This window comes from Odontesthes bonariensis, chromosome 17 (genome assembly GCF_027942865.1).
Source record: "Odontesthes bonariensis isolate fOdoBon6 chromosome 17, fOdoBon6.hap1, whole genome shotgun sequence".
In the NCBI taxonomy this organism is placed as follows: Eukaryota; Metazoa; Chordata; class Actinopteri; order Atheriniformes; family Atherinopsidae; genus Odontesthes; species Odontesthes bonariensis.
Genome location: NC_134522.1, coordinates 17416467 through 17433619, shown reverse-complemented (window position 1 = coordinate 17433619; position 17153 = coordinate 17416467). Strand labels below are relative to the sequence as shown.

The following is a 17153-nucleotide window of genomic DNA, read 5'->3' as shown; positions in this document are numbered from 1 at the left end:
TCGCATCTTTGCAATTTCACATTGAAATAATGTGATCATGGAGTTTACGTTTATATTTCATTCACGTCTATCTTATCAGTGACACAATGCCAATTTTTTAAATAAACACAGTTGTAACAAACGCTTTTCAGCCGTTAAGTGAGACTAAGCCTTGGAGTGGGGTTGTCCCAGTTATTTCAATGACAATTAAAAGCCAGTGTCCAAAGGTCACCCACTTATGCTGTTTAGTTAAGCAAAGCCAGCTTTATTTAGATGACACTTATCTACATCCTTCCTTCATAAGCTGAAAGAGAAGAAGAGGGTCAATAGGTCATCTTTACTGTTTTTTTTTTTTTTTTTAAAGCTCTCCCTTTAAGCAGCACACGCGTCGCCCTTTTGTTCTTTCAGTCCATCTGTCCATCCATCCATCCGCTCTTCCAGTGATCCCTTCATCTCTTTGGCTTCTTCGTGTCTTCTCTCCTCTAAATGCTATTCAAGGACTGGCTTGCGAGGGGCAGGGGGGAACAAATTGTCTTTGTCATGGAAACTTTGGGCTCCCGGGGTCAGCAGTCACGGACCGCGAGGCTGTCACGTTGCTGTGGTAACAACCTCCCAACCTTGGCCTTGGGCTGGGGTCAGAGGTGAGGAAGGAGTGGCAGCTGGGACCAGAGGGGTGGGGGAGGTGGGGGAGAAAGACAGGAAAATCAAAACGGGGAGCAAGCCCGATCAGAGGGCTGTCACTGACAAGCTATCAACTGGCTCTGACCCCACCCTTTGTCTGTCAACTGACCATGACCCCACCCCACATGCGCACACACAAGAACACACACCACTGAGGTTTCTAAGCCATGCGCCCTTTTATTTAGAAAAAAAAGAAAAAGCAGAAGGATGAAGAGTGTGACAGTGCACAATGAAACAGTAACACTTTTTACCCATGCAGCAGCAGCCCCTTTCTAGATATTACCCGGAGGAGCTGTGTGTGAGAAAATCTAAAGGGGTAATATGTGACTTTGGGAACCTTATTTGCTTTCGCAGCAGCGACTCAGACCAAAACAAACCACACTTAAAAGTAAAACCAAAGGTGCAACCTATCAACCAGCTTATGAATCTATCCATTTAAAAAAAAAAAAAAAACAGGCCAATTTGGACTCAGACTCGATCCCTCTTAGCGTGGGAGACTTTTTAACTGAAGAATGTGATTGAATGTGATGTGAAAAGTTTGCACTTTGCTCACTCGGCAGTCACACATGCATTTTCTTATTTTTCACTTCTCATGTTTCTGAGGAGGGTCAGTGTCGATACCTTGACAAAGAAACACAAGGCTCAGAGAGAGGCAGGCTGCATGCTCTGAGATCATCACCGCACTGCTATTTATTCACATAAACAATAGTTGTTTGCTGCTGTATTAAAGCTTAGAAAATCGGATGTTATCTCCTTTAGAGAAATTGATCCAGACCTGTTTCAAACAGGTTCCTTCCTTGCCCGTGCTCCACCCTTCCTTTAAGTTTTGACATTTACTTGAGCAAGGACAAACATATGTACTGCACAATTCCATCATCACTTCAGGTAATAGACATTTTACCAACACTTTTTTTTTTTTTTTTACCATTAATTTGACAAATCCCTTCCTCCAAATTATAGGACACATTATAGGAGCATTTCTTATACCTATAAGCTTACATTTGCTCACGGTGATGTTGTGGAGTTCCCATCAACATGCTGTCACTCATGGAAGTGTTTTAACTTTAGATAAATATTCTGTGGCACCAATTCTACACTCAGGTGCCATTAAGTTACTGCAGAGGAGGGAGCCCTTAAGATGACTTCAGTTTGTTCCTCCACCTTCTGCCTGCACTAATATGCCCATATGTCTGTTTACTCCAAACATTTTCTCCGACCTTTCAAAAATTAGATATGCTGACAGGTGGATGGAAGCACAGCTGCAGAACTGTGTTATTTGTGATGACATGGCATTTGATCCTGAAAATTGTATGGACAAAATAACGTCTCCTTATGTGATAACATTATTTGTTGATTGGCTTATTGGATTTGTGTAATGAAAAAGCAATTGTGCCTGTATTATTAAACCATAATCAAAGCCTTTCAAGATAACGTGAGGAGGTTTTAAAGTCCTTGGGGAAAATGCAAGTACGATATTTTAAAAATGATATTTCTGATTGGTGTTCTGAAATTATCAACATATAGCATGTCCCTAGCACGATATGGATCACAATGACATGAGTTTGAGGGTTCACAGGGTTCATATTACAAGACCAAAGAAAAAGGCTGTTGCGTTGAGCTTTATTGTTATTGTCGCCTACATGTCAGAGAACTGCTGATCCAGTTCACAGCAGACTCTTACAAAACACACTTGTACAAATATCAAGAAATCAGAATCTTCCTTCTCACTCATTTTCCCCTCTCTCCTCGCCAACACTGCTGACACCACCAATCTGTCAACCACTTTAGCGGCACCCCAGTTTCATCTGAGGGCCACTGGGACATGCATCCTCTCAAAGCAGCTGACACACTCTGAACCAAAATGGCAGCTTCCCACTCTGAAATGGTTGCCTCGCCGCAATGATGCTGAGTGCCAACAACTGGCTAGACAACTGCATCAGTACTGAGGAAGGCTTGCTCGCGGTGTGGGTCTGGCTTTGCAAGTGAGGTTGTGTTTCTTTATGTTGTTTTTTTGTTGGGGTTTTTTTAACCTAAAAGGCCAACGCTCTCTGGGAGAGCATCAGCAGAAGTGAACGCGTGTTCAGTAGAGTGACAACAGAGTGGGTGGAGGCGATCTAAGACAACCAGAGATAAGACAGGCATCACAAAATCTAGATTCCACCCCACTGCCAGCCCATGATTCTCACACACACACACACACACACACATACAGACATACATCCACCACGTACAGGCACAGCCCAATGAATAATTAACCCATATGAAGAGTCTCTTCTGCAGGGCTTTCAGTTTCTTAACTTCAGCATTGAGGGGGAGGTTTGGGGGAGGTGGGAGAGTGAGGCAGAAAAGCTTGTTTAAGCGCGTGAGTGAAGCGGGAGGGGGGGAGGGCGAGCAGAGGAGAAGGGGGTTCTCTGTAATGAAATTTGAAATTTGCAGAACATCAAAGGCTTCTGTAGCCAAGCCGCTGTGGCAGCAGAGCAGAGAGGAGGAGTGCATCTCTTTCTCTGTCTCCCCCATCTCTCCTCTTCCCCTTCTCTCCTTCTCTCTATCTTTCCCTCTCTGCTGAAAAGTGTCTCCCTAGAGCTGGGTGAGGGGAGTGGGGGTGAGTGGAGGGTGAGAGAGAAGGGATGGGATGAGTTGATTAGGAAGAGAGTGGGGGAAGGGGTGGCTTAGAGATGGGTTAGAGGTTTGGATAGAAAAATGGATGAATGGGGGTTCTAGATATGTGTGTGTGCGTGTATGAACAATAGGTTTTATCAAGCCAGCTTGAATATTGTGTGTATGCACACATGCATGTGTGTAGGGCCTTGGAGGGGTGAGTGTGCCCTCTGATAAAGCATCCTAACTTAATGAGCTTGAAATGGGGATGAAGAGGCGGGGTGCACAGAGGTTCAGATGATGGTGGAGGGGGAGGGGGGGAGCATCCGGGGTTAGAAGTGGTGAGGAGAAGCCGGAGGGTTGTTAAAACGGGGCACAGAATCAGCAAGTTTTGTAACCGGGCTTCCAGTCACAGAAGCTCACGTTTCCTATTTTGGAAAGTCTTCAAAAGTCTGATTTCCCCCTCCAACTGTTCCCCTTCTCTCCTATTTTGTGATCTGCTTTACTTTGAAATCTTCACAAAGTTGTTAATTGTGTCGCTGTGAAACACTGTGAGCATTGACAGAATAATGGAAAATTGTTAGTAGTTTGCTGATAACTTTTTTTAGGTGCCGGAGCTGAATTCCCATCCCGTGTTGTTGACTCCAGCGCAGTTTCATAAGAATGCAGGGCAGATTTTTTTTTAGGAGTTTTTGTTTTTCAAATATCGAGCTCCTTGTTGTTTGCCCTCGGGGGGAAAAAAAACCCAAAATTTAAAAAACCGCTGGGGCGCGCACCGCCTCGCTCCGAGACTGAAGTGCGTGTATCCTCTCTGCTCTCAAAATGTAGGAGCGTTGGCTTCCTCGCTCACAAAATGTAGGAGGGCTCGCCGAAGATTAGAGCCCAGCTAAAATGGATGCCTGACCCGCGCTGAGGGAGAGAAAGACAGATGAACAGAGCAGGGCATGGGAAAAAAAAAAAAACTCTTCATCCTCTGTGAGATAGAAAGAGCCACAGAGGTAATATTCATCCTTTTGAACACACGCAAACAGATACAGTGATGTACACGAAGGCTTTTCACACAAGCTCACAAGATTTTCATCATCTGCTCTCTTTGTCATATATCTTTTTTTCCAGCACCACTCTATAGTCTGTTTTCTTTCCATCGGCCTCTTTTTAATTGTTCTTCACTTTTCACCATTTCTGCGTCCGTCTTTCTGTCTGTATTGTCGTCTCTCCGTGGCTCCCACTCTGAGGTCATTGAGGGCATGCGTGGTGCTGCGGACCAGTCGACGAGCATCATGTCAGGCTGTTTCATGTGTTTGCAGGCAGAGCCACAGTGTGTCTCTTACCAGCGCTTCAAGTAGGAGCAGCTTTGATGTCTGCGGTACTCAAAACTGTATTTACATTTTTAAGATGTTGAAGGGCTTTTTGTGAACTTGGCGTTCAGGTGTGTGTTTGCACTCGATTCTGAACGGAGAAGAATGCACAAATCTCATCTTTTGTCTTTAAACCGTTAGTTAGATTTGATAATTGGAGCCCACTTCGACATGATTTCATACAGTTTATTTTATTTTTCCACACGCCCACATTCACTCATGGTGCTTTAACAGAAGGCACATTAACAATTCATGTAATGACACTCAAACATATAATCAGCTTACTGCAATATTGTGGAATAAACTCCACAGCCCCTATATGATGTATCTAAAATCTTAATTACAGCTGACACTACATTAAAGGCTGCTCATCCAGTAAGTCATCAATAATGATAATCTGTAATACTGCAGTGGTGTCATCAGCTCTGGAATAGCTGCACGGTGCCCGGGAGGAGTTCTGTGTCTTCATAATCAAAGTGAAGTTGGTTCAGATTGAGAGGAGAAAACGATTGGCCAGAATGATCATTTTAATCTGCAGTGTCTTTTTAGCAAGTTTGCGCCCACACGGGTAAAAGGAATCCTCAGGGCTGTGATTCAGGGAAAATTCTGCACTCCCAAATGTTAGAGTTGGGGACACAGACACAAGAGTTCAGAGGTCTAAATTGAATTGGTTTAATATCAGTTATGGAGGTTCTGCTTTTGGCTCAAATTACATACTGACCTTTGTTTATTTATTTCCCCCGAAAGAACAATGAGATATATTTAGCGTGTTTAAAGGTAAATTTAGCTCATGCTTTTTTCTTTTCTTTTTTTTTTCTTTTCTCAAAAAGAAATTGGATTTCTGTTTCGTAATAGGGATAAAGCAGTGAATTCACACTGAGGCACTGCATTTCTGCTCGGTAAAGGTCTCGATACTTCCGCCCTGAGCTATTGCATTTACATTGTCAGCCTTAAATATGATAATGCCAATTGAAAAAAAAATAAATAAATACATGCGACACTAAAAGTAAAGAGGCACGGGGAAGGGTGAACAGCCACATACCACTAACAGTAGTGGACTCATGGATGATTACATAAATCAGCAAATTGAGGTCATATCCCTCTTCAAATGTCTTCACCATGAGTCATCGGGTGTCACAAACTCTATGTCAGTGCACGTCTCTTTGCCAGCACTCTGCAGCCGTAGGCCCTCTGAGGGAAGGCGACACAGAGAGACAAGACTGTGGGGTAAGGAGGAGAGAGAAGGAGAGAGTACATTTTCTTCCTCCTCCACCTCTACCCCTCTCTCGGGATGTCACGTCCTATTTGTGTCCAAGGGTCGCCTCTCTGCCGATGTGGCGAGGGGCTCTCTCGCTTGGCTGGCGAGCGGAGAGGACTTCGGCTGTGCGGAGAAGTGGTCTGTGCTCGCATTGGAGAGAGAAAGCAAGAGAATCGGCAACAGAGGAGATGGAGACGGTCAGAGAAGAGGAGGAGGAGGTGGAGGAGAGAGACGCACCCATTCAGCCATGTCTTTGACATGGGAGTCTTTCCGACAGGCGTGAAGAAAGGACGGGCTGACTGGGCTGAGTGAGCTCAGACCTGGACACACACACTCAGACATGTTTTCCTCACTTAGGAGGGCTTATATTTATTTTTGATTTAACATTAAATGTAACCATAATTCGTCCATGTCTGACCCCAACCCTGACAGAAAAAACTCATCTCAACCCTCAACAGCAGTTCAGATCAGCCTTGTATGTAGCTTTGTGAAATGATTTTTGTGACGTACACATGACCTATTCTTATCATGTCACTTTATAGCACTTACTACTCTACATATAAATAGATGCACAAGCACACTGATTTCTGTGTCTGTGTGGCCATCATTTTAATGTCCTCCTCACAAGCATCAAAATGCTGAACTTGAGGATGTTTAGTTTACCTTTTCTTCCCCCCCATCTTTGGCATTTTTACCCTCCATATTCTTCTCTCCACTCCTCTGCTGCAGTGTGAGATGGAGAGAGAAAGCAAAGCCACATAAGGTTATACACGGTGGCATGACGCCATGCATTTTGATTTATAGATCTAAAATGGCCGCCGTGTTGTGACTGCTGTAGAGGGCTGGATGGAGAGCGAGGGAGTGGAGCGGGGGTGTCAGGGTGGAGGTGTGCATTTGCTCAGAATGGCAGACCTTTCCTTGGATTTTTCCTTGCACAATTGTGCTACGCTCACTCAAAACATCCGGTGCCCCGGAGGGCTCCCTACTACTGTGCTTTGGTAGTGAGGGCTGATTAATTAGGCCATGATGTATAAAGCTGTATGCTTCTGTCGGCTGAGACCTGGTGGATGCAAGCAAGGAAAATTTGCTCTTCTGTGTCAGACTATGTGTTTTGCAGCAGCGAGGGAAATATGTCTTCGTCCGTGAGGCTTCTATGTCAGCGGCTGTCCTTAGGTCGGTGTACACGGGCTCCATCCTACAGAAAGATTGGAGCCCTCACATTGAAGTGGCAGCCACTGAGGAGTTAGAGGTCAGCTGCTGCCTCAGCCTCTCTGCGGGGCGCGGAGCTTTGATTTACAGACTCCACTGCATCAGCTTCAGCTCATTCACACACAGTTAGAACCACACTGCCTCCATGTGGACACACTTACTCACTACCCTGCTGTATTTCACCAACACCCAAAGCACAACCGTGTCACCCGATCCCCTCTGTTTAGGGTGTCTGAGATTAAGCTTTATTTTCACCCTTTTTCTGTGCAAAACATTAAGCCAAAAATTGTACTTTGGTCATATTTGGATTTATAATTAACATTTGTTTGCACTATAGGTATAAGACATTTTATGCTGTGATTTTCTTTTTACCCCTTTTCTGTAACCAGTGGCAAAGTCTTTATTTGCAATCCAAGCAGTTAACATCACTGCGAACAAGATGTTTACATGTCTTCTCTGGGATTTTCAATCAGTTTTAGTCTTAAAGGTTCAGTGCTGCAAAAAAATTTCTACAGGGTCCCAAACCTTTCTCTCCATATTCTGATCCTGTCCTAGTCAAATTAAATGTAACAAGTAAGACACATTTGTCAGGGATGTAGATATTTGGTGTAAATCTAAAACTCCTAAAAGAGATACCTTCGTCAACCCGTTCAGTTGTAGACTGAATTTTTCATTGCACCACCTAATTGAAGCTGGGGAACTTTCAGTCTTCTTCTCTGCCAGCAATCGGTTAAAAATTTCCCAGCTCTATAAAAGATGCAGTCAGTGATTATCTGTATCTTCTTTCTAGTATGTGTTATGCTAGCTTTGTTTAGACATGTAAATGTGATTTTTATTCAGAATGAAAAATCTGAGCCATCATCTGGTTGCCAAATATGCTAATTATTTTCTGAGACTGTGTTATTATTAATTTCTGTGAGAAATGATTTCTCACTACCAGATTTATCTACAAACAGTGATAATAAGTGCTTCACTTAAGTGTAGTGTTGAGCCTCACTTTATCCCACCATTCCTCCATTTTTCAAGGGGAAATATTACACTTTTTACAACGTTTACATAACAGCCAGGGTTAAGAAGAAGATGTTGCAAAATGTATCGTATAATGTGTGTGTGTGTGGGGGGGGGTATATATCCAGACATTACTGTACAGAGCATCGGACCACTTATTGTCTATTGTTATATGTAAATCAATAATATAATATGTATGTTTTGTTAAGTAATTGTTCCAAAATGCGATTCTGATCCTTCTTTAATTCTTCTGTATTTCAGTGGGGAACATTACAAACTATTATTTACTCCCCATTTAAGGCGAAGATGCTATTGATAGTTGCTTTATAGCAAAGTGGAACTTTACAACTTTTCTGTGATATGATGAATATTAGATATGCATGCAACCTCTCCAGGCTAAGTTAGGGAAGGTAGGATAAAAACTTAAGCTTATAGGTTAGAAAAAAAATAACATCCACATATTTAAATGAGAAAAAGTTGCACAGATAAATGTACACGTGGTCATACACCATATAATGCCCCTTTTCCACTGAACATTTTTGTAACGGTACGGCTCTACACGGTACGACTCTACCCTGATTGGGAGCTTTTCCATCGCGGGTTGAAGGTGGGACCCGTTACGATTTTTAGTACCGGCTAGTACCTGCTTCAGAGGTGGGTCTAGTCGGTACTAGCCGATACTAAAACGTCACGTGATCAGTGATGTCCACTGATTGGTCAGGCGAAATTACGTCATACACGTGACGAAGCTCGGGGAGCTTTAAATAATCACGCCATGTATGAAAACACACCTGCGAGAGCAACAGAGAATAAAGCGAATTGCGAAGATGGAAGACCAGAGAAGGAAAGCCAACCCATGGACGATGAGCGAGGTGCAGACCTTTCTGTGTGTGGTGGCCGAGGACCGCATACAGAAGGAACTGGACGGAGCGACACGAAATGAGAAGGTGTTCCAGGATATATATATATATATGTAACAAATAGATGTTCAGTCTTTAACTTGTGTAAAAAGTTTCACAGGTGTCTCATGTAAGTTGTTCTGAGTGAGCTAGCAAACAACGCTGTTTTGGAAGGCTCAAGACTCGGTTTGTGCAACCGATGAGTGTTCGGTTGCTGAGGTCAGCGAAGATCCTCCAATCCCGCAGGCTTCAGAACCGACACTGGCATCGCAATCTGCAGCTGAAGCAACAGCTGCTATCTGCATTCCACCAACACTGGCGTTGACGCCTGTATCTGAGACAACTCCTGCTGTTTACTTTTGTACTGTCTTTTTTAATAAAGAGCTTGGTTTAACTAAACAATATGAATTGTCAACTGCATTACACATTACACTCCATCGTTGTGTTTACTTCTGACTAACCGCGGCGTGACACTTTGTAGTCACCTGAAACCGACGTCACGTTAGTGGTGAACGGGCCGACTCCGCCCACTTCCAGGTCACGGTTTGTGTGGAAAAGGAAATGGTACTGGTGCCGTGCCGTGCCGTGCCGTGTCGCGCTATATCGAATCGAATAGAGTAGGGCTAGCTCGGCAATGGAAAAGGGGCATTAGTTTGACTGGTTCTGCGGCTGCTTTTAGACTCGGATGGCACGAATTGTACAGTATTAAAAACAAGTCCAGGAAAATGGAAAATGAAAAGTATTAATATTAGATTCATTCATATGTGAATCTGAGGACATACAGCAAACTATTCTTTTCATATTACTACTTTCACTGCATTGTGATGTGTTAATGGGTTAGAAGTAGGTTTCTTTGTGCAGGACTTTTACTTGTAACAGTATTTTTCCACAGCTGTATTTGCACTTCTGCACGAGAAAAGTTAAAGGATCTGAATTCGTCTTACACCTCTATCAGCAAATGTCAGCTAGTTAAACAGCAGAAATGGGACCGTTTTAGTTGAATAATCACTATATACACATGGGCAACATATTGAAGGAAAAACCTGTTCACAAGCCAGTTTCTGGCTTTGTGTGCCATGTGGCTTGCTGTAGCTGCCTGCTGCTGCTGCTGCTGCTGGCAGTTGGGTTAATGAGAATATAGAGGGTAAACAAAAACAGTCAAGGGTAGGTCCAATAAAACCAAAACGATGTGCTAAAACATGCTTAGCTGTGTTGTAAAGGTGTGTGATAAATCCCTGTGGGTTCCTCGGTGCAAGCAGCAACCCTTTGTTGGTTTCACAGCTTGGAACGTGTCTGCTCATTAGCTCGGCATTAAAATGAAAGCTGTGCGTTTCATTCAATCTTTGACAGACATAAAAGTTACTCAATGCAAAAAAAAAAAACTAATGTAATGCTGCACGTGTGTTTTGAGAGCCTTTAGATGGGACATTTCTAAATGTTTGACTGAAAATGAGGGGAATCCAAGCTGGGAACACCTACAATAATGAAGCAAGCCAAGCAATTTTCCAGTTTTGTCACTTCATGATGGGCAAAAAATCCTAAATCCCACTTATAATTATGCAGAAAGACAGGATGTATGCTGATAAGAACAGCTTGAGCCCAGATTGAATGCACTCGGCTCCTTTTTCACGGTGCTTGCTGAACCCAGCTGACGCCCCCGCAAAGCAAAGCAAAGCTCCTGAGTGCAGCAAAGCATTTTGAGGCATAGAGAGCTACATGCAAGCTACTTGTTGCCCATAGACAGTCTCAGTGCACCTCAGACTTGTTGTTTTGTCAGCTCTAGGAGCACTGATCTATAGAGGACTGAGCGCTAGTATTATTAGATAGAGAAAACCACTCAGCACAGCAGGTACACCTTTGATACATCTGTCAGAGGTGTTTAGTGTGTGTACGTGCGTCTGTGCAAGAGTGTGTTGCTTTGGCGCGTTTGAAGGCTTCTCTCATGGTGTTTAGAAAAGGGAAAGTGTGAAAGTGTCTTAAGGAGTTCTCAAAGAGAGCGGATACTCTTTGATGCTTTGTCCCACAGAGAGCCACAAAGGCGCGCTGCACTATAAAAAGAAGACGTTCCTCTCTTGTGTCACTCAATCACCTCGCCTTCTAGTTGAGAAGCGAAAAACTCTTCACTGTATTATTGAGAGATATTGGAAGTTCACAACTAATACATTGCAAAATAAAACTAGGATTGAAAAGGTGTGTTAGTTTTGAGGAAGTTCAAACAGTTGGAGAAAGTAGTTCAAAATGTACGTCTGGTCTGTGACGATGAAAGCCGCCTGCAGGATCCAACCACATGAGGAATCTGAGTTTCCTCCTCACAAGTAGGTCGTTTTAAGTGATGGTAACTTACTGGTGTTGATTATGGGGTGGTTTTGCATCATCCTCAGCCCCTGTCCTGTCCCATTCAAAGCAGTTCGGCAGCAACAATTTCTCAACATTTGCGCATACAAATACTTATGTATCAGTGTTCATCATGTGACAAAAGAGCAGCTTTCTTTTTTTCTTTTTTTTTGCTGCATATTTTTCGTTTTAACACTAGCGATTTGTGTTTGCTGTGTTTGTCCCAAGGAGCTGGATAAGAAAGGCTATGGCTCCATCACAACTGACATTCTGGAGGGGCAGCAGTTTTACTACGCTGAGGACCATCATCAGCAGTATCTGAAGAAGGTACCAAAGGGCTACTGTGGCCTCAAAGGCACTGGGGTCTCTTGTCCCACTGGAGCCAGCAAGGATGAGCTGTGAAGGATGTCAAGTCAAGTCAAATTTATTTATAAAGCACATTTAAAACAACCACAGTTGACCAAAGTGCTGTACAGAAGTAAAAGCAATTAAAACAAAACAACAATAAAAAACAACACAGGGAATAAAAACATACAGTGTACATTAACATTAAAAAAAAAAATAGAGAGTAGGGAGATAGAGAGAAGGAGAGAGAGCCAAGAATCAACTGGTAGGGAATGCCAAAGAGTACAAATGGGTTTTCAGATGCGTTTTAAAATGTTCCACCGACTGAGCAGCCCTAACGTGGGAAGGTAGGCCGTTCCACAGAGACGGAGCCAGGATGTGGTGAGAAAATGAAGGCACTGTTATTTTGTTGAATGTTTTTTGGAAAAATATTTTTTTAGATTGACTTTGACACACTAATTCTGTATTAGTAGGTAATTGTCAAATATATATCAGACTATTAGCCTGAAATAATCTGTTGAGAGCCTCAGTAACTCAGCCATAGTATGTGGAATATATACAGTGTACTGAGATGTCTCTATAATGAATTGAAAGTGTTTCTGATAAGTTTTAAAATGTATTTAAACAGTAATTTAAAGGGGAAAAAATGCAATAAGAAATAAAAGAAAAAATGATAACTTTAAAGTTGCAGTGCAGCTGGTGCAGTTTCTCTTTGACTGCATCTACAGTTAACTTCCATAGGGTGGCGACATTTCTCAGAAAAAAAACACAACAGCTGCTATTTTAATGTGACATGCTGTAGCAAAGGAGCCATGCAAAACTTTGTCTTGTGAAGTGTGTAAATTGGAAGGATTGACAAATGTAAATGTTTCTCTATTTTTGATTGTCGCCTCTGTGAAGACCAAATGAGCACTGCCTTTATGTTCTTTATGTCTCACTTTGTGGAAAAATAAAATCTATCTCTACTGCGCTTTATATTTGTGTGTAGGTTTGTGTATGCAGATGTCTGCTGATGTAGCTATATTAGTATTGAAGATAATCTACTTGATAGAGAATTCGTCATCTTTTCTGCCCCGTTTAAGAAGGGATGTACCACACCACTGAGGGACAAATGGATATGACTCAGATATACTTATTCTTGTTCTGGATTGGAGAATGAGCAACCTGAGGCACTCATGTGTGCTATATGATGCACACGTTCGTCAAACCCGTGAAACCCATAATTGGGGGGGGGGTCCTATTAAACATCACGTTATATCTTTATCTGTCATGCCGAAAAGCATTAGGCGATCACGGAAGCCTTTTGTGCAGTACTTTTTCAAATTAAACACATCGACGTGAAAGTCTATTTAAAAATGAAAAATCACACTCATGGTTAGACTCCAAAATACAGAGATGATATCTAGAAAAAGCTTTTTGGTCGACCGCAGTAGTGTGATTCACCCCGCTCTTGTTTTCCCCCTCCCTCTCTTCTATCTTTCTTGCTCTGTCTGTGTGTATGTGTCACATCCTGACACCTGTGTGTAGGTGTGGACCAGGGCACAGGTGCAGGTGCAACCTCCCCGGGCCTATTTTAGTATTGGGGCAGATATTTTTGCATGTGTCTGCATGCAGCAGCCGTGTGTGTGTGTGTGTGTGTCGAGGCTTGTGAAGCTGTGGCTTGCTTGATCGAACTGCTCTGAGTGGTATGTGGTTGGGCCAGCAAGCTGTTTTCCAGTGCCTGCTTATATTTTGCATTCTGTCTCTTTTTTTTAATCAAGTCAGTGAGAAGAGATAAGCTTTTAATACAGTGATCTTCACTTCTTTGGGTTTGAAGAGAAAGGATGAGGATGCGAACCACTGCTTATTTCTGCTACACTACAGAGAAATCGTTATCTCATGCAAAGATAATGAGCAGATAATAAGTAGGAAGTTTCAAGGTTTAATAAAGACGTGTAAAAATGAGAGACGTTTAGAAGTAGCTGCCCGAGTAAGTGTTAGGTTTCTGTGTATTCCTTTGTAATAGATTAAAATGGAGCATGGAAATGCATGGTACTCTCATATACGCATCCATACACAAACGCAGTGAGGCAAGGCAGGACAGGAACCAGGCTGTGTGTGCCCTTCAGACAGAGCCTATTGTCTGCAGATGGGCCTTTAATGGCCCCACAGCTGGCCACAAAGAGCATACCGCTCCAGCTTGCTGCTATCGCTCCCTGGCCTATACTTAGTTGCCCTGAAGAGAGGAGGCAGCTCAGATGCACACCAACTCCGACATGGATATGCATGTTCCATTATTCTCCTGCAAATATTTGTCTATTTATATATTTGCCTTCCTTTAAAGCTCATGAAGACAAATCTTCACTTGAGCATCTTAAGAAAATAATTGGTTTGTTAAAACGTGTGGCACCGTGGAGCAGTGGGTCGAAACAAAGTGATGGAAGGTGTTGGTTGTTTATCAGACTCTGTACCCATACATGAGTCTGTTTGTGCACTGGCACAAACACACGTCTGAAACACTATCTCGAATTCCGTCCTGTACTGCCGTCTAATGCAAAAGGCAGCTCCCACGCAAAAGAAGCACACACACGCCAAAAAGACACCTTGCAGAGACGTGCACCCACGCAAATTGCTTGCACTGATATGCTTTCTATGTGTCTTCCTTTTACAGCCTTTTCATTTATCTTCCTCTTGACAGCTTCAGTACATCCTAACATGTTTATTTGTATCACCCTCTGTGCATACGTCATTGAAACTAGCTGTGTTTTTTTTTTAAATCTTTCCTCTTTAGATGCTACTACCAACATAATTTGACACCAACGTGGCATTGCTTAGAAGAGCCACGACTTTTCTAATCCTACCAGCTGGAGAAGGGCTGTGCTTTCTTGTCCTTCTCCTTAAATAATTACTTTTTGAGGTTGTTAAGCTAGTAGGCACACGTGTGGTATATGTTTGTATCTACTGCATTTGCGGTGTTCTGCATTTGCCGTCCATTTTATATGTCTTTTACATCTATCTCATGATGATATGAGAGGTTGTGTTCAGGGTTTTGCAGATGCCAGATGTGTTTGCATCCCCTCCCATGCTCTCCCTTCCCCTCCCTCTGGTTCCTGCAGGGGCGCAGGGTCTCAATCAGAGCGTCAGGGCTCCAGGAACCAGAGCACAGCAGTGTCTCTGTGCTGCCCATAGAAGCGCAGCCTTGTCTGGGTCGGTGCATCTGCGGCCTGGGGGCGAGCTGGGGGAAGAGGGCAAATCCTGGTGCCCCTGCGTGCAGAGTTCTGCTCTGTCGATGCAGCCTGACCCTTTAACTCTGAGGGGGAGGTGAACGCACATTACCAAGTACAGTACATCACTACATACTTACTGGCTGTTAGCCATGCACAAGTTGATGAATTAAAATATTATTTTAAAAAAGAAAGAAGGGTTCTCTTACAGGTTAGTTTGGTGCTCAGTACAGTCATCGGGAATAAAGAAAAACCAAACAAAGGTAAGTTCTCACATGTTCATGTATACACAGTGTTAGTTCGTTCCCAAAGAGGAAGTGTCACAAGCTTGTTCCTCTTTTCCTCAGGGAATAGAGTTGGGTTACGGGTGGGGGTGGAGGGCAGCACGTGCTGCAGGACCCAGTTGACTGCTAACTGGCCCACAGGCTTTCTGGCTGACGGCCCACTCTGTGACATTCTGCACCTGGGAGCCTGTGTGTTGTCAGCCATGCTAGCTAGCTCCAGCTACCACCGCATGAAACACAGGAAAGACGGAAATAACTGCTGGGTGTCATCAGCACTGTTACCATGTGCTGCTGCTGACGGCAAAAGTGGTAGAGTAGAAGGGTTAAAGGAAAGTACGAGACATGAGTACTAGCCAGAGTGATAGTGGCAGATTGCATTTGGCAGTAAGAATAGAAAACTGGAAAGGAAAGTGAAACACCAAGAAACTAAGGCTCACGCACCTGTGCAGGGAGACTTCACTAACCCCGAGTCAAACAGAGCGTTTGCCATCATGCTCTGTATCCTGTTTATCATGTCGTTTTTATTATCAAGACACTTCAAAGATGATCTCACATGTTGACATTTAACAGCGGAGGTGCTGATCTAACTGTAAAATTTCCAAAACACCTCTCCCATGTTCATTTCTTATTTTTATCAACTCCGTCCATCTGCTTATTGAGTCATCTCAGTCTCACCTCACACAGCTGTGCAAGTGGTGTAAAGTGTTCTAACATTGCCAACAAGCCCTCGATTGGAGCTCAATGCAGAAAAATGTTGTGCAACATTTGGGCTTTCAAGTAGTGATGTGCCGATGTCTCGCCATTATGAGAAAAGAGGACAAAAACAGGACACGCACACACTGTGTTTGCATTGCAACATGCACAAACTGCTTTCTCTGTATGCGTGCCACAGCCGGCTAATTTCTGCCAACACTGCAAACTGACAGCGCATTTAGCTCTGATAAGAACCAACATGAGATTGTGTTGTGATATAGTCTATTTCTGACTGTGTCAAAGAGAGAAAAGGACATTTTTAATGGAAGAGAATAATTAAATGTTTAGGAAATGAGTAGATAGAGAGAGAGAGAGAGAGCAAAAGAAAAGGGAGGAGAGATGGTGCTTGCTGCACCAGGAGGAAGCTGGGTCTGATGCCTCTCCATGCAGCTGCTCCCAAACACCCACACTCTTCCTGTTGGAGTGTGTCAGTGTGTGTCTGTGAGAGAGATCATTTACTTTTTGTGTGTAGATTTGGTGTTTTACCTCCACATAGGGAAAGACTCAGACGAATGTTCTCCAGATCTGATGACCTAATTCTAATGATCATATGGTGAGTGTCAAACATAAACTTGCCAACTCTATTATGCCAGAAAAAAATCTTGAACCAGAGACCAGTTAATCATATGACACCTTTGAACAATCAACTTGTTACAAGCAGCTTGAAAGAAGAACCTCAGGTATCCTACAGAAGACGCCGCTTTCCCCTGCCCGGCTGAGGCCTTCAGTTTCTTTTCAAACAAATGCTGACCTCAAAAAACATCCGCTGTTTGAAACACTGGCCTGTCAGTCAGTGAATGGAAAAGTTTGAGGTGAGAATGTGCCCACAGTGAGGTGTCAGCAGGGTGTGTGATTGTGTGTGTGATGAATATGTGTGTGTGGCGGTCTTTCTAAGTTTCCAGAACAATGAAATGCAGAAAGCTTCTTTCACCAACCACAAAGCTGCTCTAACCAACTTCTAACTGACGGGCTTGTTGCGCTATTGTTGACGCTGACCTCTGACAAATGTACGCCAAGACAGACCCTGAGATTTTTTTCAGCACTTTTCAGTTTAACACTATGCACCCTGTTGAAGATTTCTGATTGATTTCTGTGGCTTGATATGACTGTGTATTGAATATTCTTTGGTGCAAACCAAAAGGTGTTCTAATGAAAAATACATCAACAATGTGACGAAATCTTAAGCATAGGCATAATAGACTACATTGTAGATTCTTTGTGACATGTCATTCTATCCATGTAAT

General features: G+C 43.2%; 1 protein-coding gene across 4 annotated transcripts in view; it reads left to right on the top strand.

Moving 5' to 3' along the window:
- The window catches only part of msrab (methionine sulfoxide reductase Ab), a 46286-nt gene extending 33651 nt beyond the window's left edge, over positions 1-12635 (top strand). For all 4 annotated transcript variants that reach the window (XM_075448039.1, XM_075448040.1, XM_075448038.1 and 1 more), the window contains one exon: positions 11553-12635. In XM_075448039.1, coding sequence (XP_075304154.1) covers positions 11553-11726 — 174 coding nt within the window. In that variant the 3' untranslated portion in view covers positions 11727-12635. The remainder of the gene's footprint in view (positions 1-11552) is intronic.
- The last annotated feature ends 4518 nt before the right edge of the window (positions 12636-17153 follow it).